We start from the raw sequence: 26,182 nt of genomic DNA, 5'->3' as shown, positions 1-26,182 counted from the left end.
AGGTGAATAACTGTCCATAGATGTTTAATTTATCTTCTGCTGTGAGTCATCACCTCTTTGAATGTTACCTGAAGATAGAAATTCAAATACCCAAAAAGAGACTCTACTTATCTAAGTGTAGTTTAAAAGATGACATAGACACTCATATAAGTTCTCCAAATTCACATTGTCTTCCTTATTTATTTGCTTAGATGCTTCAACGGGAACTTGTCTCTAACCTAAGCAACATAGGTAAATATTGGAAGGCATCTTTTCTGCCTTTATTTGGATGGACAACAGGGATGTTCTTCATCTTGGACCTTTCTTTGAGCTTGTAAAGCATTGCATAGACTTGTGAGGGAACCCAGAGCTCTGAAGTGTCTGACCCTGGATTTTTCCTACAACAATTCGGTAAAGACCGGAAAGAAAAAGCAAAGCAAAACAAAACAAACAAACAACAACAACAAAACAAACAAACAAACAAAACCTCATAACTTTCTGAATAGAAAACACTCAAAGTGACTACGGAAGATGGAGTGGAAATAAACAGCTTCCTAATTGTCTTGTTGTCCTTGCAGGCCTATCTTCACATTCAGCCAGCTTCTTTCTTACCAGCAACTGACTTGGCTATTGCCCTGTGATGCCATGGTAGTCCCTTTCCCTCCCTTGCTCATGTCCATGTGCTACAGTCCCCACCTCTGATACCTTCTGGTGTTTCAGTGACTTTCTCACCCTGAGCAGGCTCAGAAGCCCCTGAGGGAAGGAGCAATCTCCGCCACCTTTCTCATAAAGTAAAAGTAGTCACTTGCAATACTAAGAATAATTTCTGTCCTATTAGATACCATAAAGATACATTAGACTTCTTTTTCACCTTTTTATTCCATAGCTGAAAAAAATACCTTATCTGTGTAGCCAAATTCTGACTGGAGAGAACAGACACACATTAGTTTCATGAGGCAGGGACATGAGACATGCAGTGCAAGGACCCTCATCATAGGAATTTTTCTGACATGAATCTTACTCAAAGTTATCATTTGTTAGGGGGCAAGGAAAGATACAAGGACACACCTTTCTCACCCCATTCCCTTACAGATTTTGAGGAATGGCGTTGTTATTATCAACATTTGGCTTACAGACCAGCCTCTTGCTTCCCATTTTGCCCTCAGAGCGTTTTATCCTGTAATGTTCAAGGCAGTACATAATCCAAGACAAAGGGTGAGGTTAACACTCCAGGCTGTAGATCTGGCCACCAGCAAGCACAGCACAGATTTCCACAGACAGAAACAGAACATTTTGCTAAGCCAGGCGATACATCAATCCTTTATGCTAAGTGAAATTTATTTAAAGAGCATTTTCAGATTCCAAATGATGATGAATGAAGCTGCAAAATACAGTTTGATTTTCATCACTTGAAAGCAGAAAGCACAGTAAAAAATATTTGTAATTTTATCATTTTTAAACAATCCATAATGGTTAATCTGGAAGCATTTCTTTTTGTTTATTGAGTCTTGTTTCTTATTCTTTTCCCACCTACTGCTTTATTTTATTGCTCTATGTCTTCTCAGTGAGCCCAGGGAACTCTCTGTTCTACATTTACCACTGCATGGTCAGAGAGGAAGTTTTACCAAGGTCGACAGATGCTAATCTACTCATGGAAGACAAGTTACTGCTACTTCCTAGTTCGGCAAACAATTATTCTTTCGTGATATCAGTTTGGGGAACATCAAAACTGCAATAAAAAGTGCATTTTCCACAATAAAGACAACAGGAAGAGCATGATAATATTTCATAAATACAGATATTTTCTCTTGTCTTATAGCCTACATAGAATTGGGTAATATCAAGCATAGAAACAGTCACTTAGTACAAACGTCAGTTAGTCACTCTGACCTAACATTTAGTACACTTTTTCATATATAGATTTCTCTCTGCATATTTCTATTTTCCCTGCAGTGTGATTTTTGTAAGGTACCTGTTATTTCTACCGCTAAAAAATCACCGATCCATATGATTTGACCTCTTAGCAAAAACATTTTCAAGTGTCATCAGCTTTTATTTTCCAGAAATCCACCATTAATTGCATATCCTTCCTGTTTAAAAGCAATTTTTATAAGAAAAAAAAAGTCTATATTTCTTTTCATCATGTATCCCAAAATATATAAGCAATTATCTTGCAGTATCACTGACTGGTCATTTTCTCTATCTCCTTTTTCTCTTCTTATATATGAAGAAAGGTGCCGTTAATATAATAACTAATGGTTTGCTCAAGATCCTGTTCATTTTTGCTGAGTGCTAGGAGAAAAAAGTCAAAGTGCATTGGAATTGTCATTTGCACAATTTAATTTCTTAGTCTAACTACTCAGCAGCTTCTTAAACCAATTAAAGCAAATAATTCTGGAATGGACATAGTCTGCACAATGAAGTAGTCTTTCCTAAGCCATAGTACTATATTTCAATAGTTTATTGAGCTACAGCATCCCACTCTAGTATGAAGAGCAATTCAGAGTCACTGATGGAAAAGGAAAAAGCATTTTTTTCCCATTTTTTCTAACATCCTAAAATATATATATATATATATATTTTTTTTTTCCCACAGAACTAGTAGAAAAACGTATGGTCTTACCCCGCAGCCTAGTCCATTTCCTGTCTCACATACAATTTTCCTCACTCCTGGTTCAGGCAGTAAACCCGCTCCACAGCCGGGAGTTGGACACAGCACACCGCCCATCTGTAGAACGCACTCCTCTGCACCATAGCGCTGGTAGCGGTTGTACTGCAACACAACAGACAGGTGTTAAACTTCTGACAGCACGCAAAAAAAAAACGAAACCCACAAACTTGGACCTTGAATCTATCCCATATAATAGAGTCAGCTGTCATAATGTCACACACCCTAAGTTCAGCAATTTGTCAAATGTCTCAAACTTTGCAATTCGCTAAATAGGGTGTCATTCCACTCCAGCTCACATCATATGCATCATTTTTTAATTCATAGTTATCTTTTAAGCCACCAGAAAATTGTGTGATACTAAAATTAAGAAAATAGTAGATTTTTCCTGTGAATAATGTCAAAAGCTCTTATACTGATATACAGAAATTAATGTAAAAATCATAAATAGAGTTCAGCAACAGATACGCATAAATGCTGTATACACATTGAAAAGAAAACCACAGAAACACACAATATAATGTCTTTGAGATAAAGGGTTGTAAAAATAGGTCAGAAAACTTCTATTTCAAAATAAATTTGATTAAACTGATTGGCAAAGTGATCATCTTGACATCCATTTATTTTAATGTAAGTTGTGGTTTTTTTTTTCCAGGGTCTACCAGGAAACTTTCTTAGATTTGAAGTTTTCATCTAGTCCTATATTGATAGCCTAAAAAGCCATGGAAATGTCTCAATTTTAATGATGGAGATACTGACATACAGGAGTATTGAATAACATGCCAGCGTATCCTCAGTGACAAAAACGCCCGCTCTAAAATGACTGATGGCATTGCAATAACTTTCCCTGTTCTAACTTACCCTGCTTTCAAACTGAAATAAGCTGAACTGGTACAAATCATGCTGCATACATGTAAATCACATCCACTGTAGGGCTCTGCACTGGTGCAGTTCCACACTAGTGGCTATATAACCACTGCTAACCAGGCTTCAGATTCTACCATAAATCTGGCCTACAGTAGGGTGAAATAAATAAAAGCATTTGGTTCAAACAGCCCCAAGAAAACAGGAAAATCAAAAAGGGCAAAGAAGAAGGGAGCAGCATGAATTTTCTCTGAGAGCAGAATGAATTTATGGTGCTAAAGGAAGAAAACAAACTATGTTACAGCACACACAGCAGCATTCAGTACTTCATATACTTTTAACTTGCTGTTGCTCATGAAAATCATGAAAATCCACTTGTTACCTGTTTTTAGGATAACATCTAAAAAAACCCTCTCCATCCTGCACCCCTCTCCAAAGAAATCCCCAAAGGAAATTGAAGTAATAGAATCAAATAGTAATAGAACCAATAGTAACAGAAGCAAAACCACATACACAAAACATACAAAAAAGGATTTTAAATTATGAGACAAGGACTCCAAGGCATATTTTATGTGTGCATTTAAGAAGATTCTTCTGCAAATGTTGAAAATGTATCTTGTTACACCGTTTTAAACAGTAGTCTATGACTTAAAACCCTACAATACATAGATGTGGAAGTGCTGCATCCCAGAAAAAAGAAAAAAAAAAAAAAGTTTATCAAACTGAAAGTATTCATGTCTGTCAATTAAAAACAAAAACAACTCCAAACAAACTTCCTCTCAAAAGAAAAGCAAAATCCAAGGGGAGAGAAAGCCTTCAAAACATCATTCAGTATATCAATGGCTGTCAGAAACTGTGAATTAAAGATCTCAAAACATGCAGATACCAGTATTTTGAGAAGTGTATGAGACATCTCTGCAAAGTCTCCTTGAACGTGAGGGCTCAACAGGTCAGCTGGTGGTCTTTTATATTATTACTATGTTCAAACCTGGAGTAGTGGAATAAATATTTACTGTTGGAGTCTATCAATTTTCAGCAATGTTTGGGATCCTTGCACTAAGTATATGCTGAGTGCTCCAAGTCATGTCACTGGCCTTGAAGAGAAATATAGAATCACAGAATGGTTAGGGTTGGAAGGGACCTTACACACCATCCAGTTCTAACCGCCTTGCCATGGGCAGGGACATCTCCCATTACACCAGTTTGCTAAAAGCCCCATCCAGCCTGGCCTTGAACACTTCCAGGGATGGGGCATCCACAGCTGCTCTGGGCAGCCTGTTTGAGTGCCTCACCATCTCCTGAGTAAAGAATTTCATCCTTATATCTAATCTAAATCTATACTCTTTTAGTCTAAAGCCATTACTTCTTGTCTTGTCACTACACTCCCTAATAGAGTTCCTCTCCAGCTTTCCTGTAGGCCCCCTTTAGGTATTGTAAGGGCACAATAAGGTTTCTCCTCTTCTCCATCCTGAAGATTTGGTTGGCACTGAAAGTATCCACTGAAAGCATTTGTTGACTTAATTCTTCTTCAGGACACAGGCAGGACCTGAATGTGAGGATGGCAATCGTTCTGTTAAGAAGCAGCCTTCCATTGTGCTGGGTGTTTGCAAGCACTTTCTCCTTTCTCTAACTGGCAAATGCCAGTGACACTCTGGCTGTGATTCTGTCAGCATTCCCATTACAAATTATCAGCTGAAAAAAAGAATATTCTTTCTAGTCTCTAATTTAAAATAGAGGACATGGAGAGATTCCTTTGGACACCTTTCCTTTTCTTTTGATACACAAAAAATGGATGATAGGCAAGAATCAATCTCAATTTTTTTCTCAAGTTTTAGGAAGGAAATGGCCCTTACTGGCCACGTGGACACAGCAGTCGAATTCTGCCTGAAAATTGTGATGTTTTACTGGTTCAGCTCAGGGCTAATCTCAACTAATTCCAGCACTATCAACAATGATATTTACAATATAATTGTCAAACAAATGGATCAATTTGAAGAAATGAAAAATAATTTAAGTGAATTTGCACATCCTGATATCTAGTTACCAGCTGACTTCCAACCTTCAAAACTCAAATATGTTCATAAGATGTCATTTTCCTTTTTCCTTGTGCATGTACAATACCTCAGTTAAAATTCAGCAGTCAACTAGAACAGGTAATAGCAGAATGTATACACATTTTGTCATACATAACTTGGTGATTTATACACTGTATTCTGCGATCTGAAACAAAATGCTCTTTACATTAATGTGCATTTATAAACAGTTTGTAAATGACCAAAACACTTACTTATGAATTATTAATTAACTACTTTCATATAGTGTCAGATTATACCCATTAGAGGCGTTTTCATATAACACAGCTATACATATCACATGGTACTGATGCAATCAACATACTTAAAACAAGTCAATCTGCAAAAGCACTTAAACGTCTTTGGAGTCCATAATATACTCTCAATCATGTCTGGGTAAGATGCTTAAGGATAATCTACCACCACTGGTTTACATCTTACTCTTAACCAGAGATTGAAAGTAGGATTCACTTAATTTAGTTTCAGTTTCTGCAGTAATGATGCCTATGGTTGCACAGGTTGTTTAGACTTATTTAACAGAGACAAAAATAGGATGCAGTTCATCTTTTCTCTTTTGGATGCATGCCACAGTATTAGAACTGATCCCTAGAGTGCATTGTTGTATTAACTCTAAAGAGAGCTCAGACTGTTTACTAGATGTTGATGCCTGATGTTAGGTGACCGCCACAACAGGTACTTCAGTACCAATAATTCTGATCCTAAGCTACTGGGCCAGACTATTTTTAAAATCAAAGATTAGGTACATAAGTAGGTTAGACTGCGAATCACTTCACATAATTTTCTCTTTTCAAAAATTAAACATCTAACCTAAACAACTCACATAGGCTCCAAATACATTGATTGTGAAGAGACAGTTATCCCAAGAATAGAATTTACCCTGACTTAAATGTAAAGTCTAAGGTAGGTGGACTGAATTACCCTGTGGAAATGCTATAGTTGAAGCTGAGACAGCTAACTTACGCTAAATATATTACACTTAAAGAACTGTCATTGGAAGATTAACCTAATTCTTCTGTACATTCCAAATATTTCACATTATGTGTTACTCAGTTAACAATGTACCCCCTAGTTAGAGATGCACTCATCAGGTGTAAAAGGGTTTTACATATTACAAGTAGGAAAAATATCCCTAATTACTTTTAGGAAAAAAACTCTTAAAAATGTAATATATGGGAAATTTGACTGAACTGGCATTTGTGATACCCAATTTCAATTCCTGGCAGCCACACAGCCTTCCTGTGGTTTTCACGTAAGTCACTTAATCTATGCTTCTCATCAGTTCCCCATTTGTAAAGAGGGAAAATGATACTTGCTGATTTCACTGTAGTGTTGAGAGGTAAAAGCCATTAATAGTCATGAGGACATCAAATACTATGGTAATGAGAGGCATAGAATTACACAGAAATCACCAGCCATCTACTGCTGCTAGAAATCAGCTTTTGAGCAAAGCATGCAAGACATTTATATGCTACTGTAATAAAGGTCTCAGAAATATAGGTAGGTAAATAGTTGCCGGATTCAATATAGAACCATATATTTCAATACTTATTTGGAAAAAAAAAATCTTTAAAAATATGATTTACTCCAAATTGCTAGTGCTAAGACAGCTAGATGTATACAAACAAGATAGTCTTAAAACTTTTTTTTTTTTTTTTTTTTTTTTCCCTATGTTAACAGCATCCTGTCATGAACTTTCCCCTCAGTTTGTGGACTGACCCAGTTAACCCAAATCTATACTTTTAATGGAATAAAATGTTGAGTAGAAAAAATTCCCATCTCCACTTTTGGTATTTCAACCGCATCATGAAGTTTTTCATGCAAGCTTTGCTCATAAAGAGTTGTCAGAGCCTTTAGAAATGATTTTTATAAATGATTATAAATTATAGTATGACACAGACATGGAAGCTGAATAGCTGTAACCATTTATTCCCTGCTCCCCCCTTTCCAGATTGGGATGGGATCCCTTGAGTGTTAGAATAGTACCAGGTTTTCAAACTGGAAATTCAATCATTTGATGTTGTAAATCAGGTGTAATATAATTGAAATCACTGGGCTGACAAAGGAATGAGACAGGTTTAACTATAGATTGCTGTATTTTAAGCTTCATTGAGATGCAGATATTAAGACAAACCTGAAATGCACCTGGATGAATAAAACCCTTGTGAAATACACTTTGTGAACACAATGCTTCCTTGCCATATTATTTAATTTGCAAATTATGCTTTAATGTGATGTGATATTTTAATTTTGTATTTATATTTTGGGTACAGATTTTATTTTATTTTATTTTATTTTTTCCAAATCTAAAAGCATCTGCTCAGTAGTAGCCTCACAGGGAATTCTGGACAAAAGTTAAACAAAGCCAAAATTTCTAATCTCTAATCTCTAAACAGTAATTTGATTACTTGTTTCTTTTAACTGTGTGTAACGGTCTCAGAGGAAAGAAAATCTACTTTCTGGAGTCAAATTGTTTTTACTGCTTATATAAATCAAATAACCATCTGTGTGTTTCAAAATTAGATTGTGGAGGCTATTAGTCCATAACGTAGACTAAGCACTTTATTTATATGTATTATACATATACAAAAATAAAATAAAATTAGTTACATAATGTAATTAGGCAACTTAATGTACAAAACCCTTAGCATACATTGGACTTATAAAAGTACAAAAAAAAGAAAAAGCATCACGTTGATGACTTAAAATACAGTTAAAAAGAGATGGACTGATGTGGTTGTACAACCATTACATGGTTCATTGGACTACTCTTAGTTTATTTTTCTTGAGTTTCTGGGCTCCATTGCTGGCCAGGGAGGAGATTTGAAGAACAAGTTCAGAGCATCAGCTCCTTGTTCCCTCAGAAGCACTGAGCACCACAGAGAAGGCCAGAAAGTAAACCATCTTCCACAGGGCTGGAATTTGCCTGACTTTGGACAGTCATAGAAAGGTGGGTAAAGCAGTCTGAAGAAAACACCTCAGATAAAAAAAAAAAAAAAAAAAAAAACATGACTGGACCAATGCAACACAATTTATGGGCAAAATGAAACTAGAACAGAGAGTAGGAAAGAAACTGAAGACTGCAGTTTTCAGAATGATATGGAAGAAGGTGAGGAGTATGAAGAGTAAAATACCGAGAAGAGAGGACACTGGAGAAGGCTGTATAGGAAATAAGACTGAATATATGAGAGGCAATATGATGCAGTGAGGAAAGTTAACTAAGCACAGCTTACGGTTTGACACCATATTACAAATCTATTGTAAATTTATTATCTTCCAGCAGGTATTCGTGGGATCAGTCTGAATAAACTGAATGTTGGAGATTAACCTTCACTTCCTTCTGACCCATGTGGAGCTTGAATCCACATTCCTTTGTCCCCTACAGATGACAACCATCAAGTCTTGTAACAGATAATGTTGTAAATAGTACAACTGAGATTCACTGAAGTAGACACTGGCTCCAAAGAATTCCACTTCTCAGGCCACAAGAGTAAACATATGCACAGTCCATGAAAGTAGATCAAGGTCACCCAAGGGATATATGAAGCCTCACAGAATCACAGAACTGTAGGGGTTGGAAGGGACCTCGAAAGATCATCAGGTCCAACCCCCAACCCGTGTCACAAGAATGGGAATCTTGCATGATACCACTACACCAATCTCACCTGCTACATCCATCTGAGACACTGAATATTGGGACTCAGATCTTCTCTCTGAATTTAATAAAAGCTGTGTGGAAAATTCAACTTTTTATTTTTTTATTATTTTTATTTTTAGAAACACATTTTTAATTAATAGGTTCTATAGATAAGGAAACAACAGAAATTTGGACAAAATGACTTTTTGTTTGTTTTTGACAGGAGAAGCATATCATTTAAATTAGTTTTGGTCACATATACTTTCTCCCTTATTCCTCCTCCATTTTTTTTTATTTCAGCTATTTGACCAAAAATAAATTACTCTCACTTCTTCTCACTTCTCTAATGCACAGACAACATGAAGAAAAGGGATAAGAAAGTAGAGATGTCCTGTCTATGACAAGAACTCAAAGAGAATGAAGTCCTGGTAACTCAGAAGAGGCAAAGCTGAGGAACTCACATGGATTTTAGTTACCTCTGAAGTTAGAAAAGAAGAAGGCTAGAAGACATGAAAAGCAGATATAGCATGTAAAGAGAAGGGAGTCAAATCACTGGTCATATGAAATTGCAAGACTGCAATGTTTGTTGTGTAGTTCCAGCCATATAAAAAGCAGGTGTAAAGAATGTAAAGAACATCAGAAGCTAAATGCAGTACTTCAGTTTTAAGGAGTGATAGGATAGCGATGACAAAACCAAAAAGTGAGCCAATTAGGACAGACAGAAATCAGACAGACATTGAACAGAAAATTTGAAGAAATGGAGAGATGCATCATTCGCATTGAGATGGTAGCTGAAGTTAAGTGGGAAAGCACTGAGCTGTAGGAAAGTCTTCTCACACAGACTTAAGAATAATTACAAAACAGCTTTGCTTTAGTAATTATGAACTGGAGAAATTATTCAGTGATTTTTTTTTGTTTGTTTTAACTGTATGTGAATTACTGAGAGGTGTCTGATACTTTCATACATAGCTTCCAAAAATTCTTCACCCACAATTAGTTCAGAAGCATTTTGTTGACCACATTTGGCATTTTCCAGCATTAAACTCAGCCGATAAATTAGAACTCTCACGTGATGTTATTTTTTCTTGAATGGGTAGATATCACATCAATTAATTCAAGAATGACTTTACACTAATAATCTGTAACATATATTTAAAAAAAGATCCTCCAGCAAATATTGCATGCAAAAAATCGTTAGAACTTTCTCCTAGCCACACACACATATTGCAAATTCCTTACAAAACCCAAATTAACGTTACGCAATTTTATCCACATTGCATTCTTTTAGTACTAGATTCTCATATCTCCTAAGGTCACAGCAAAAGCTAGTACAATCCCTCACCACGTTTGATAAACATGGGAATGTGCATCTACAGATTTTCAAAAGTCTATTCCTTTGCCTAAGTTTCGCCCAACTTACAAGGAAATGTGAAAAAAAAGAAAAAAAAAAAGAAAAAAAAAGAAGAAGAGAGAGAGAGAGAGGGAAAAAAATTGTCTCCATGCCAGCTTGCTCTGATTCCAGGGATATAAACACCCACAACATTTCTGAAGAAAAAGTGAGCAGTGCTATGAGCTGCTGTAACAGCTGATAGGAGAGATCTGTTAAAATTGATCATTCCCCTGTCAAAATATCAAGAAACTGGCCAATACATTCTGCAAAGTTGTCAGAGCAGATGATATAGCAGAGAAGCATAGCTATACATTACTTTGCAGCTTCTTTTCTTGCCACTAGCATGTCATCTGCTTCATCTGTTCTGTGACCTGTTGGGGGCACTCAGGTATAGCAGCACACTGCTTTTGCAATTGTTTTCCCTTCCAGCTTTCAGATGTAGCTGCAATTTTATTCATGAATCACAATATTCCATTTAAACAATTAAACAAGGGTGTTTTTTTTTATCACTTTGGGGAGAAGAGGGAAGTTTCTCAGAGAGTCATTACAAGACTCCGTAAGAGTTCACTTGCTATGTGGGTATACTATAGTGCTAAGGTCTGAACTAAAGTGTTCTCTCTGCTGTCTCTGGAACTGGCTTGTTGAATTACCTGCCTTACACTGCATTTGGACAGAGCCCATATTTACGGCATCTTTAACATGTTTTTGTTAGCAGCTTGTACGATCACGACTCATAGAATCATTTGTGTTTACTTGCAGCAGCAGCAAGCCTGACATGGCAAATGGCTACTGCAGAAGACTGTAACTTTCTTATATTGTGCTTTTTTTCAATAGTTCCCTAGTTAATAAATCCTTCATCCCAATCCTTAATGTATCTCAAGGTACCTATGAACTGAAGCGGTTAGACAGCAGGTTGGACTACATCCATTATGCTAGGGGGAAATTATGGATTAGGAATAGTGAGACTGAATTGCAAGAAAAAGCTTAACAGAGCTAAGGCCAGTTAGAAGGCTTCAGGTTTTCCACTTCCTGAGGCTGCATGGCCAGGAAAGTCTCTTTGCCTTATGCAGACTTTCGTGCACTGGTATTGTCTGTTAAAAGGTGTTACGAAACACACCAGTCAAAGCTGCTGTCTGAACATTTACTGCATCTTTTCCACTCATATAATACTGTAGGAAACTAGAAACTGGGAAAAGAATAAAGATCCAAGACATGAAGAAGCCCTTTCATTTTCACCAGCTCCAGAAGTAGCTTACCTTTGGAGACTTTTCTAGGTCATACTCTTTGGCACCTTTTCAAAGTACCAAGTATCAAGTGGGGTAGCAATCTGTTGCTAAACGTATTTGTGTTGCATTTTAAAGCAATTACTTTGGAAGCCAATTTTATGCGGTAAATTAGGTATCCAAAACGTGTATCATGTACCAGTGGGTCTTGTACTCTTCTATTTCACCACATAGAGTATGATTACCTCTTTCCATAAAGTCTAAACATAATTCCCTCTTTAAAAACTATATTGATGCCACCAATTAAACCTTAAAAGATAGACTTTCTAGCAATAATGAATGTCCTGTACTGCACATACCTGAGGAAATAGGAGACATGGGAAATTTACATGTCCTTGAGACTACTGAGATTTTAGACTATTTGGACAACAGTTTTATTATCATGGAACTTTTAGCAAATATTAGATTAATCAACAACTCTTCACATTTCAAGTTAAATATAAAGCCTTTTTTTCTCAGTTTTCCTTCAGTGCTTACATTTAGATAAAGAAACAGTTTATTTGGATAGACAGATAGGTAGGCAGACACATTTTCCATTGGTTTGATTGTATAAGCTTCTCAACACCTTTATCTCTTCATGACATCAATAAAAATTATATATGCTCAATATTTACAAGAAACAAATATGCAGTAAAGACATGGTAGAGATCACTGCTTTGTATTAGAAACAGTTGATTGACTTTAATTTGACTAAAATTTGGTTGATAAAAGTAAGAGAGTTAAGAAGCAGACTTCTCTAAGACTGCTTTAACTGGAACTGCTTTAACTGGAACCTATGAGGACCTACACTGACTATGTCCATTTCAGACTAAAGGGTTTCTTCATTCTATTGGAGAGATATTTAGCTGACAGAAACTGGCTGCCTTTTGCTGTAAAAGTGATTTTTTAGTTCTGTTTTAGGGGCATGTGATAGTTCTTTCTGAGTCACATTCATAGGTTTGAGTTTTTTTGTTTGTATGATGATCACTTATTACCTTGTGATAGAACAGAGGGAATTTGAAATTTAAAGGATCTAGACATTGAGAAATAGCAGTGCTGGTGCTGTAGAGTGGCAGAAAGAAAAGATGCTGGGAATTTTTTGTTTTTCACTACTGAAAGGTATAATAGGATTTAATGTTTGTAAGTGATTTGTAAACAAATAATGGATGTTTTTCTCAGCAATATACTCCAGTTTAAACAAGAATTAATACAAGAAAGTCATGTAATGTGGATTCTAAAGGAGATCAGAAAAGATTATCACAATAGTCCATTCTGCTTTTATAATCCAGACTTAAATACACAAGCATTTTAAAAATAAATCAAGTTTGGACATGTAGCAGTAACGTGGCCCTATTATTTCTTGACTGTTGGTTGGATTTGAAGAAAATATATGTAGACTAATAATGCTGAAATTTTAATTAGTCTGAATAAAACAGGGTCATAATTAATTATGATTTTTCTTCTAACTAGAATGAATGATAACAGAAAAAGACATTAAATTTTTTTGAAAAGCAAATGCATAACTAAACACATATGAGAAATAATTAGATAGTCAGACAAATACGGACTCTACCCAAAATTCATTAAGATGTATTTTATTATTTTTTTTTACCTTGTTTTTGCACCAACTTCTCCCTAACTGTCAAACTGCATGTTAATTTCAAACAAAGGCTACTGTGGTCATCTCTCATGGCAACAAAACTTTTGTGGGGAAAGAATATAATTACAAAATCGTTTCATGCTTTTGTCTGCTCACGGAATAATTCAAGTGGCATGGTAATGCTCACTAGTTGCAAAGACATTTATTAAGACTATAATGATAATCATTGTTTCCGAATAACCTGTTAGTGTAGCTAGTTTCAGAGAAAGACAAATTTTTATAGGTCAGATCCATTTTGTAGAACAACTTTCCATCTGCATAGTTTTATGCTCCTAATGCATAGTGGCAAACATTTCTCATCTGTTTAGGTGTAGGCACTACAAAGAGGAGTAATTTCACAACAGAAGTCAGTAAAAATGCAAAAAATATTCAGAGTGGCAAAAATATAGTACTTCATATAATTCATCAAACTCCTCCACTTTGTTCAAGACTTCTCTTATTATTGGACAGAAATTAACTCCCTTTTCCTTTAAGGTTCCTTGTGGTTTACATCATCTCACCTTTGAAGATCACATAAATGACTGTATAATTTAATACTTTCTTAATGTAAAGATGTAGGTGAGTGGAATAAAGAAAGAAAGCATTTAGATTACAAAGGCAATCTTAAGTCTGACATTTCCTAATGTCTGAATTCTTGATGGGCACTCAGCTGTTTTAGCCTTCATTTTTATGTCTACCACTTCTTTTTCTAAAAAGGAAACAGGAAAACAAACAAACAAACAAACAAGCCAAAAAAAAAAAAAAAAAAACAAACCAAAAAAAACCAAAAACAAAACAACACAAAATAAACTTCATCAATTAAATTCTGTTGCTCTGCCAGTGGTTATTATCAAATCCGGGTCCTACAAGTCCATTCTTGGACCTCTACCAGCAGAGCTAACAAATTTTGCCTGGTTCAGCCCAGCCCTCTCACTCCTACTGTCTCTTGGTTGATCTGTTTCTAATTCATCTTCAAATCTCTGCTTTGCTCCCTCTCCTCCTAGCCCATTTATGTTCACCCCCTTGAGCAGGCCATTAAACACAGATCTTCTTTTATTTACCAGTCCCTTCCAGCAAGTTTCTTTACCTTGTCCTTATAGTTCTTGGTCCCAGCTTCTTGTCAGACTCTTATCCCTACCACTCTCGTTTCTACTTCTACCATATTTGACCAGCCAGTCCAGTCTCCATGGTTCCAAGCTTCATCTTCCTCTGCCCTCCATTTGTCAGCTGGTTCTCACCAGTCTTGCAGTCCCATCAATCCCAGTCTTAATTTATTTTATTTCTCCTTCCTGAATCCTCAGTCTCATCAGATTCCTGCTTCCAGTCTTTCCTCTGGCCTACTTGGTTTTCTGTCTTTTTTTTCCATTTCTGTCAGACAAATCCTCCCACATTCCCCTTCATGCTGCTTTCTTGTTGAGACACTGAGCTCCTGAGGACTTATGCATTTGACTTTTTTTAACAACTGAAGTGGGAGACTGGTGGAGGAAAACTGGAAATCTAGAAAATGTACCAGCAGTCCTACATGTAAGAAAAATATGCCTGAAGGATAGTGAAATAGAAAGGTGGAGCAACAGGGTGTACTACACAATATAATCTGCTCTAACACCTAAGTGATCATACTTCAAATTAAAATTTAAGGACTTTCTCCTATCACAGTCTTCACATATCTTTGTGCAAGTCCCTTGGAGCTAGGTTCATTAACAGATGCAAATATTCTGATATACAGCACAAGCACACTAATGCTGACCTTTCAGGTCCTTGGTCCCCAGTACCCACAGCAATTCTATGTTAGGCAGCTGGGCTTCATAACCCACACATTAGGGAAGATACTTGAGGCAAGGACAACTTGAATTTCAGAAGCACTGGGTATTTAAAAATTCAACTTGCCTCTTGACATTTAAGGCTATTTTCTCAATATCTCTGTACATCAATTTAATTATTAATAAAATAGTAACTATGACCATCTTGTGAGTGTGGTAAAGCATACCTCACATGCTTCATAAGATCCCTGTATAGAAACAGTTTTGTCAGTGCAAAGCACAGATATCATGATGAATGAGAAACATACTTTTAAAAGAGACCAGAGGCCACAAAAAGAGATGGACATCATGTAGCTGTAAATATCAGGCCCTTAGTCAGATTGTTTGTCTATCTGCTGTTTTAGAGAGCCTGTTAACTGCTGTAGTCCAAAGCCGAAAAGCTGTGGCAGGTAGCAGATGTACCAATTAATAACCTGTCAAGGCTGATGGATAGAATGAAAAAAAAATATCACATATATCTCCCGTGTGTTTTTTCCCCCACATTTCAGGTCACTGGGGTTCATGAGACACACTTTGCATCCCTGGAGAGAGACAAAACTGTCTCATTAGTGTCTATCTTTCATGACATTAAGATACTGACTTTGAGATGCTAACTCACCTGTTCTTCTCCCAGAATCCTGAAGTGATGAAGCTCTTTAATCAAGGAATCTGGACAGCCAGCTGTTGGAAAGAAACAAAAACGGGCACTTTAGAGTTCCCTGCCAGTGTGGTTTCAGCTATAAAATACATAGACGTAGAGAGGATATAATATACAGATTACATTAGATTTAGAAGATTAGGAAGATAAGCCATGGTTCTGCAGGCACCAGAATGTTGAAAACCATCCATCAAATAATCCCTTCACATTTCAGAGCACGCTACCAAGAATGCTTAGAAAGGTTATATTCCGTATATTTTAGCCCTTTCCCCAAAGGACTAGAATCAAAAGCAAGATGAAAAGGGCAGCACTGTCTGCCAGATAACGCCAGCCCCTTAGTGTAAGCCAACAAGCCTGTTAAAAGAGGTTCTTACATCAAAACCTTGGAGCTGCCCAAAGCTGAATTCTGATTTACACACCAGGTTTGGACTCATCTCTAAGCATTGTATAGGCTTTTTCCAGTTCCCTGAAGGATTTCACAGGCTCTGCAGGCTCCACAGATCACTTTACTTTTGGCTGTCACCTACATAATCCATTTCACACAGATGTAGTTGTCACCCACAGGTGCAATACACAAACCAACTACACATGTAGAAGAGAGATTTGCCAGAACTTTGCAACCAGTTTAATGTTCAATGGTTACAGCCTTTCTCATCCGTACCAGCCAGAATGAAAGAATATGTCTTGCTAGATGCTACACACTTTGCTGACCTGTTCAGACTGTGGTTACCTTCCTGGTAAAGGAATCCAAGCATGCAACTAAGTTTTGTACACTACTAGACTCACGTCTGGCAAAGGATAAAAATGCAGACTGTGAAAGCAATCTGGGCTTTATTCTTCTTACCGCAAATTGAAGCATCTGCTTGTGAACAGAGAAACTTCCTTAAAAGCGATTAAAAGCAGAGTTCTCCTCAGAACATGGGAAGAACTAAGATTTTTATCAACCTGTTTTTCTGCTGATGTAACTACAAATGGTTACCTCTCACCCTTAATGACTCCTATTAAAAAGATGTATATGAATTTGGAGACAGTTGTCAGGAAATCTCTGTTAGCACTGTGGCTTCACTCAAAGGCAATGAGGCATGGCCTACATTTACAACTCCTGCTGGCATAGCTGTGTTAGGGATACAAAGGGTCAAACCTTTATACTTGCAAGCAACATAACTAAAAAGGCAAAAATCCTGGTTTAGACACATTTGTAGTAGTACAAGTCTTTCAATGGTATAACTTTTTATGCCTAGCAAGCTGATTTAAATGGTATTCTAAACAAATTTTCACTGGTAAATATTCTATCTCCATTCAGAGGAGCTACATAAGGAGAATGCACCATCAGCATAACTTCATCACCAAGCCATCCTTACTACTTCTAGCATTATTTTTCTATCCATTTTTAGTGGGATTTCCATCTCCATCTCCCACTTCATCCAAACCCCAAATGTATCAACTGCTCTGTCTCACTAAATTCTTGATCTTGGCCTGACTTGTAGCCCAGAGCAGTTGAATTCTCTGTGTTTTAGACCAGAAATCACTTCCTAAAATACAGTTCCTCTCTCCTACCCTCAAGATCCTATGTAATTATTACAAATTTTTCTTTATGTCACTTTTACTGAAATATCGGCATTGATTGTACACTTGTACACTGCTACAGGAATTTCTAACCATTGAGGATAACTGATTTTATATACTACTGTATGCTAATCTACAACAGATGCTAACTTTCTAACAATGGCTAAACTTTTTGTTTTTCATGGCTTCTTTCAGTCTCTATTGCTTCTTCTTCAACCAGTCTTTTTCCTCTCTTATCTTACCCATTTTGTTGTTCACTAAATTCCTTAAGATGGGAATTGCTTTTCTTGCCTAGCAAGATTTTTTTTTCTTCCTGCTCTCCTTGAAATTGTATTTTTCAAATGTCTGTTTCTCCCAGAAGTCCATCACATTTTGCCCTTTTCTTGCACAATTATGTATTCATCCTTATGTGAGCTGTTTACCTGTATCTTTTCTTTCTCCCATGATAGAGACTGTTAACACTTTGGAACCAAGAATCTTTGTTAAAAATTGTGTGAAACATATACTAGCATACATATATATGTTTATTATCAGTGTTACTGGTTGTCTACTGGTTGTACCCTCTTCCCAACCGAGTATTTCTATAACCTATTTTTCACACTTGCCCAATCCAGTTTTCAACCTTTTGATAGTCCAGACTGGATCTCAGAAGGTGATTACACAAGAGATCCTGAAGTCACTAGCGAAGAAGAGATATAACTTAAAAATCATGTCACTGCTGGCAAGTTGCACCCCAGCAACAATCAGTTCAGAAAAGTCAAATGCATGTGATATCAAATTATATTGACAGACACTAACAATTTTCTGTCCTTTCAGAGCAATGATCAAACAACAGTTGGAGGAAAAAAAATGGAAATAATGAAGACACATGTAAAATGATAAAAGAAGTAAGATAAAAACATCTTCCCTTCTTTTTGGATATTTCTGGATGTATTTCTGATATTTCCTATTTCTACTTATTTATTTATTTATTTATTTATTATTGTTATTTTTTTCCAGGTCTGTAAGCAGACCTTTGTAAAACATGCTCTAACACTGTGACCTATTTTTACCAAATACCTGTGAGCTTTGAAAAAAGTCTTGGTTGATATTAAGTTCTTGCATTGTAACTAGAAACAAATTATCATTCCATAAATAAAAAGAGAAAATACATATTCTGTTGAAGAGCAATAAGAACCACTTTCCATGACACCTGCAAAAATACCCATATATTTGTCAACTTATACATGCATATCCAAACATACCTGGAAACCTGAAAATTACTACAAATTAAGCACAGCACTGACAAACCGCACACAAAATCTTAAAAGAAAAATGTATTTTCTGAGACTCTGATTTGCAACTTGCACTTGCCACGTGAAATAAATAATCCACACTTTATACATTTATGCTGTTTTGTGGAAACTACTTTGAGGATTAATTTTTATTGCCTTTGTAGAACAGAAATCCTTATATTTGAGAGCCTCAACAATTTCTGAAACCTTCCATTTCCACTTTCCCAATTATTATTTGAAAGAAAACCCACAAACATACAAGAAATTTCAACACACACAGGCCAAAACATAGGAACATTTAAACAGACAAGTCAACAATTATACATAAGAGTGTTACAAGTAAATTACCCAAAGGCATGCACAATTAATTGCCTTTAATCAGTAGCCAAAACTTGGGATTGAGGATATATGTAGACTGATAAAATGACAGCTAAAGGGCTTATTAGATCACTCTTTTAACTGACATTCAAACCTCTGTGTTTCATATGTTCTTGCCCACAATGTTTGTTACAGGTCTTTGTATGCTGTGGAAGAGGAACAAGGTGCAAGAACTATACAATTTACCCAAATCTTTATCTATCTATCTATCTATCTATCTATCTATCTATCTATCTATTTATTTTATATACCTCTTTTTCCTCTGACTTAAGTATATTGAACCTAGAGGAATAAGACCAATAAAATTAATGTGATGGTTTAGGAATGAGCCTAAGTCTAGTCTCAACCAAGTCGAGAGGATGATACCCAGTTCAAAGCACCGGCAGCTTTATAAACGCACTGCAAGCAATGTCTTTGGTTTATTTAAGCTTTAATTTTTTACTTAAATTAAATTTAAGCATATATATATTTTTAAATGTTCTGTCAGATCCCAGATTATTTGTTTTAATCATTTTATTGTTGCTTGATTCCCATATTGCATTATTATTTCACTCCAAATGATGCACTTATGAATGATAGGTATACTTAAAATTACAGAAAATTATAACTGTACATTTAAAAATTACATTGTGGTATTCTTTTCATAAAGATGTAAAGATATTTTTAATCTGTTCCTATAAGCAAATGTATCTCCATGAGAAGAATAATAAAAAAAAAACAAAACACAAAATTTAAAAATTTAAGAAGGCTAGCTTAATGTTACCTAGCATCATATATCCTCTGATTTGAACTGCTCTCAACACACATTTTCATCTACACTTGTAATTAAACCATGATTCCAATGACCACCAATTTAATTACCCAAATCTTCACATATTTTTTCTCAAACAGAATTACCTTCTGTTTTTGTTTTTATTTAAAATTATCACTTCGCATGACATGTTCTCCAGTAAGAAGACAGCGGAAAGCTTAAATCAACCCTTTAATATTGCATATCCTGGTGAAGTAAAAGAAAAAAAATGACTGCTGTTACAAATACAAATACTAATAGACAATGTAAGCACCGGCACCTCCAACCCTTCCTGTCTCTGCCTGGCCCCTGGCCCAAGACCCCACAACAGCCCAGGGCCACCAGCCCCAGCCCCAGCAAGACTGCAACAGGGTCAGGCTCCAGCTCCCCACAGTCCTGCCCCAGCCTGGCCTCAGCCCATCCCTGTCCCCATGGAGGTGACCAGTACCAGGGCTAGGGCTGCCCCTGAGCTCCAGGGGGGACAAGAGGACAGGACAGGCAGCCAGGCCCTACCCTGACTGATCCATGAGCAGCCTCAACACCCCACAGGCCCTCACAGTGCCCAGGCAGCAAGAAATTCTGAACTATATACATTCCCAAGAAGAGTAACAGACAAGCTGCACCAAACTGAAGTGCGTGTTGATCATAAATTCATTATTTTTCACCTCCAGGGGTGAACTTTCTCCACAGACACAGTGTCTTCATTAACTGTAATTACAAGCAGATACACCTTTCCTGTAGGATTATGCCCTACTTTGTAGCTTCTACCATAGGTGTGTAGCATTATTTCCTTCTTTACTTGTGAAGTTTCATCCTTCCCCAAATGGTATGGTTCAATGAGATTCACTTTACTGCACTTGAGCATCTAAATAATAGTTATCGAGGGTTGATATATTCATTTCACAATTCCTTTTTAGTCAATAGAAGGAAAAATAAACCTTCAAAGGGTAATTTGCCTTGTCTGAGATAGACCCAAAGGAGGTATCATTTCTGTCCCTTGATCGTGGAGTCTCAGGCAACTAGGTAAGAGATATGACTGACTCTTAGATTTTTAAGGGTAGATAACATTAATTCCACCCAGTGACTCCAATCCAAATAATTTCTGCACATTCTTCATTTTAAGCATATAGATTTTCCTAGAATGTTTAGCTCCTTGAACTAAACTGAGCACTTATATTATGAACTTCTATAACTTCTATTTTTCTCACTTAAAATTTATGCCTGCTTTAACACTTGTTAATTCTAAAAAGTACGCACCCTTTTGTGAGCTCCGAAAACAACCCTATAAGCATATCTATCAGTGTCCTTCAAAGGATGTCTTTCCACAGTGCTAATTACTAAACCAAGCTTGAAACTGAAAAATATTTCAAATACATGAGAATAACCGCTTCATGCTTCGAAAATTCATGGATGTGTGTCTGTTTTTCTGACTGCTCTGAACAAACACTGTGTTTGACAAGCACAAATATGAATAATGCTTCCAATTCAAAAAAGCATATGTTCTAAATGTTTGAGAAAGCAGCACTCTAAGCACTCTAAGTGCTTGCACTATAACAGTGATCAAGGATGTGTCCTCTGGCCTCTTGTGTGTGCACAGCAAGGGAAGGTAACGAGGGAAGCCTGCAGCTCAGAGGTGCTTGTTATAAAGGGACTCCTTCCAGAGCACAGCCCCAGGCCAGCCCCTAGTGGGACATAACGGCTCTGACCCCACCTGCAAAGTACAACACAGCACAGCCAGCTCTGCTCAGTAAGAGGTGAGCAGACCAACAAAGTGTCCCAGCCCTGCACTGTGAGTGACAGTAGCAGCAATGGTAAGTGGGTAATGTAAAGAGGGAGTCAGGAGAGACTTTCACACAACACAAAAAAGACTCACTGGCTTTGAAATCCCATGATTAGTGTGCATTTGCTTGTTCTCTCATTTCCCCAGTCTCTTCCAACCTGTTCAACTAATTGGAATATAGGTGGAAAAAAAAACAACTTTATATTATCAGTGTCTCTTCCAGAGAAAAGCAATCCCATGCTGGTGACAGTTCTGCCACTCTCATTGGGAACAGAAAATGATTTCAAAGGATGAAGTGACTTCATTGCATTTGTGTTAATTAAATGGCTGGATGTTGCAAGTGACCTTTTCTCATTTTTGAAGTTATGTGAACATGAACAAATACAAAACTAAGGAGATTGTCTGGAATGCACAAATATTTTACTAAAATGTGAAAAATATTACACAGGATATCAAGTACATAGTTTACAGAACATAAGCACATAAGCCTATATTTGGAACATTGCTTGTGCATTATGAAAGGTATAGAAATGTCTTCTAAATCCTCAAAAATGTGTCATTATAACCATTTTCCAGACCTTTTATTTATTTATTTTATTATTATTATATTGTTATATTGTTATTTATTTAACAATCTTAATGAGCAATACTTTCTTAAAATAGTAAGCTACTGGCTTTTTTTTAAGTGTTATCTAGATTATTTTTGTATGTAACCAAACTTAAAGCTTGGGTATCATCTTTTCTATAAAAAAGGTTTAATTTTTAAAGAAAGGAAGGTGACAAGACTGTTCTGTGAATAATATGTCATCTCCAGGACTAAGCCTTACATTTTCAGGTCTTAAAATGAATTGTTTTCATGTGGGCACACAACTTTATCTATAGGATAAATTGTTGCTAACCAGCATTAATCATAAAATCACTAGTGTGGCTCAGGACCCTCTCCTGAAATCAGCTTGTAATCTCTAGGTTTACCTTTTGATTTATTATTAACAAAATGTCTTATTTATCTACCTTCTGAATTCTCTGTGTTGATCATGTATTTGAACCCCATTTTCAAACTGAAATTCACAGACCCATTACTTTGGGTCCACTCACACTTTTCCTTCTCATACCTATTTTGATGATCTATTGTGATTGGGATGGGTGCACTCATGGAACATTTTTCCCCAAGAAAGAAAACTAAATGACTTTTGCTTCAATGGATGGACAGTGGTTGTTTCCTTGCCTAAATATGTGCTTACCTACAGGAATTAGAACTCTTCTCAGGCAGTATAATTTGTCTTAGCTATAGAAATATCTCAAAATGCTACAAGAATCATTCAGACTGTTGGACACACTAAAGCATCGGATGATTTTTTTTTTTTTGTAAATACACTGTTGACTGCAGAGACTAATCTGGAGACCACCCTTTAATACCCAAATATCTGATACTGTTCACGTTACAGTTGGTGAAAGAAATACATGGGGTTCTTTGATTGTGCTCATGCCATTTTGATAACATCAATTTCCAGATTATATTTTTCTGTACAGTAATTAGATAAGTAGACAGCAGGGTAAAATAAATGTGCACCTGAAAGGAGTTAGTATTTAAATAATATAGATTCATTCAGAAAAAAATAAATAATGTATATATATATATATAAGGAGATATTTTTAAAAGCAATGAAAATCGACTCCTGCCTTTTTGATGTCAACAAGCATATATTTAGTTTATAAAGCTCAGCTCTGCCACTGGGTGATCTTAAATTAGTGGGCACAACAAGTGATACTTTCATTTGACTTCACATACCCACAGGTCAACATGGTGAAAATCTTTCTTGTAGGTCTTTTGAAGTCTCTGTAAACCTAGGTAGAGCACTTCAGCTCAAACTAGCATAGTAACAGTTAAGTTAATGGTGCTTACATGTGTTCACACTAGTAAAAAAATTAAATGAAATGTAATACTTTGCTAAAAAGACTGTGTGCCAATAAAGGCACAATAAAAGATCAAGTTCCCCCATTTGTAAAGCTTAATGTGCAAAAAGAAATCTACTTGCTTGCCTTTTTATTTATTTATTTATTTTATTATTATTTAAGAATTAAATACCCTTTTCTCCTGATTAGTAGTCCTGTCACAGTATTATGGTCATTTTCTTTTGTACTCACTGGCTTTTCCAACAGTAGAATTCAGCAAAAAGATTGATACTTTATTTTGTCATCAAAATGGTTAGTAAAGCTAACATTCAAGAATATTTAATGAAAACTTGATTGTCAAGACAGAAAATCTGACAGATATGAGAGATGGTATTTGCCCAGCTAAATAGGCTACATTTTTGTTTGTATGTGTTTCTTAATTTCAAATCATCTGGAGATGCAAAAACTATTCTTGCTCTCCTGAAGTACTTGTGCAAAAAAAATTTGCACAACAACTGCAACACAGATCAGAAAGGATCACATAAAGTTTGACTACTGGTAGAGCATCTCAGATGGATTAGAGAGATTTTTGTTGGCCTGGGTTCCTCACACTACATAGGACTCTGGCTTTTACTGTGCTTTAAAGCCAAATGACTAAAAGTAATGAACCACATTAGCCATTTCCTCCCAGAGTCTTTCTTTAAATCTTTACAGCAGAAAATATCAGCAGGAATATTGACCACTTCAGTTTAGAACCTGCTTGCTTGTTTGCTTTTTGCATAAGACAATACTTAAACCAGACTCGAACAAGCAATGTTTGCTCACATCAGCATTCAAACCCTCAGTTGTACTGAGCTGCATAACACCAGCATGCCAGTGATTGCTATCTTTGGCAGTTTTCAGTGTATGTTCTACCACTATATGATAAACTGTCAAAAGAGTCCATTCAAGGGGCAGAATTTCCTGAGAAGAAAATTCAGCGTTGCACAAAAGACTGACTTCATGGTGACCATGTGACAGTGCAAACTTACTTAACTAATAGTCTGTACCATCTGGTTGTTCAATTTTCCAATTTAAATTATAGGCGTAAATTCATTCATGCAATTCTCTGTGAAGTCGGTGAGTCAATACTAAACTTGTGCAACAAAACAAAATCCATTCTATCTATCTGTAATGAGAAACTGAACAAGGACCTTTGCTGTTCAAAGACAGCAGCTCCAGAAAAGGAAGCAGACTTCCTTCTTTTAACACAAATACTGTCTTTTATCAAACTGAAGTAAAATTTAAAGAAGCAACATAATTTTTTTCTCTTTCTTTAATTTTTTTTTTTTAATGTTACTTAACTAGCAAAAGTTACTCCTACAATTTCTTCAGAACATCAAAGAGTCAGAAAATCAACAAGTCTAAGGCTACTAATATAACCCAGGAGATTTTTTTCTTTTAGTTGAGATACAACAGAGCTGCTCTAAACTCCTTTTGGAAAGCACAATACCTTCTGCCATATAAACCTTAGTAGTAGAAATCTCATTGTAGAGATCTGGGCTGAAAGGAACTCTTCAGTCTTGATATACTAGGTTTTTAGCTCAATCAGCTCAATTCATGAAAGGTTTTCTCATCTTTTATTCAAAAAGTAGTTGAAATCTCCAAAGCAAACTCTGTTCTCTCAAATTCCCACCTTCATGCTGGCACTGGCCTTTGATGATGATCCTTCCTTTTAAGAAGGCAAGTGAGAGGTCAGGAGCTTTCAGCATGTGGTAGAGACTTTATAAGATAGGATATTGTCTTCTCAGGGAAAACCCAACTATTCCTGAATAAAAGTCAACACAAAGAAGAAAAAAAAAAAAAAAGAAAAAAATAAACTTGAAAAATTCCATTTGCCAGCTGCTGAAGGGCAAGTCTTGAAAAGACTGTCAATCCTGAATGCCAGAATTAAACAGTTGCAATACAGAAAATACTAAAAGGTTTCTAAGCTGAAATTAAACCAATGTTCACCCAGGCATTTTCCAGCTGATAGCTTGATAATTGAAGTATATTGTAAAGCCCTAGTGCTGAGAATCAGACTTGGAGAGTAAATATTTCTTCTATTCTCCCTTAAAAGTTGAAATAAGAAAACTGTCTTCCTATAATTTGGGGAATGACAGGTAGAAAGAACAGTTTCAGCAGTTCTCACTGCAGTAAATTCCCCTCTCACTCATTTTACCAAGTGAGTTATTATATACACTAATGTAGAATAAGAATAATGTATATATACTAATGTAGAATAAGCCATTGTACCATCCAGAAAGTTGTGGCCAGATGCCAGAGAACAAACACAGCTTTCCATCTCCTTAATTACAAAATAGTGTTAAATGATATTAAAATGCTATTTTTAAAGGTCATTTTCTGTCCACTGTAGAGGAAAATAAATATGCCAAGCTCAAAATATATCTGACAGTAAATACAAGATGAACACATGTAGGTATCATTCTCTTACAAATGCATAAGCATGCACAAAATTACTACCAGAGAAAGGAGA

The 26,182-nt window shown here is 36.1% G+C and overlaps 1 protein-coding gene across 3 annotated transcripts in view; it reads right to left on the bottom strand.

Annotated features, from left to right (window-relative positions):
• Window positions 1-26,182, bottom strand: part of PRKN (parkin RBR E3 ubiquitin protein ligase) — a 765,547-nt gene that overhangs the window by 113,544 nt on the left and 625,821 nt on the right. For 2 of the 3 annotated variants that reach the window (XM_038177503.2, XM_038177504.2), the window contains exons 8-9: window positions 15,948-16,009; window positions 2,603-2,752 (exon numbers count right to left, since the gene is read on the bottom strand). In XM_038177503.2, coding sequence (XP_038033431.1) covers window positions 2,603-2,752; window positions 15,948-16,009 — 212 coding nt within the window. Of the gene's footprint in view, window positions 1-1,296; window positions 2,272-2,602; window positions 2,753-15,947; window positions 16,010-26,182 lie in introns of those variants that run through there. The other variant, XM_072035883.1, reaches the window with a different exon arrangement.

This window comes from Anas platyrhynchos, chromosome 3 (genome assembly GCF_047663525.1).
Source record: "Anas platyrhynchos isolate ZD024472 breed Pekin duck chromosome 3, IASCAAS_PekinDuck_T2T, whole genome shotgun sequence".
Lineage (NCBI taxonomy): Eukaryota > Metazoa > Chordata > Aves > Anseriformes > Anatidae > Anas > Anas platyrhynchos.
The sequence above is the reverse complement of the archived record's forward strand: the minus strand, read 5'-3'. Positions and strand labels throughout refer to the sequence as shown.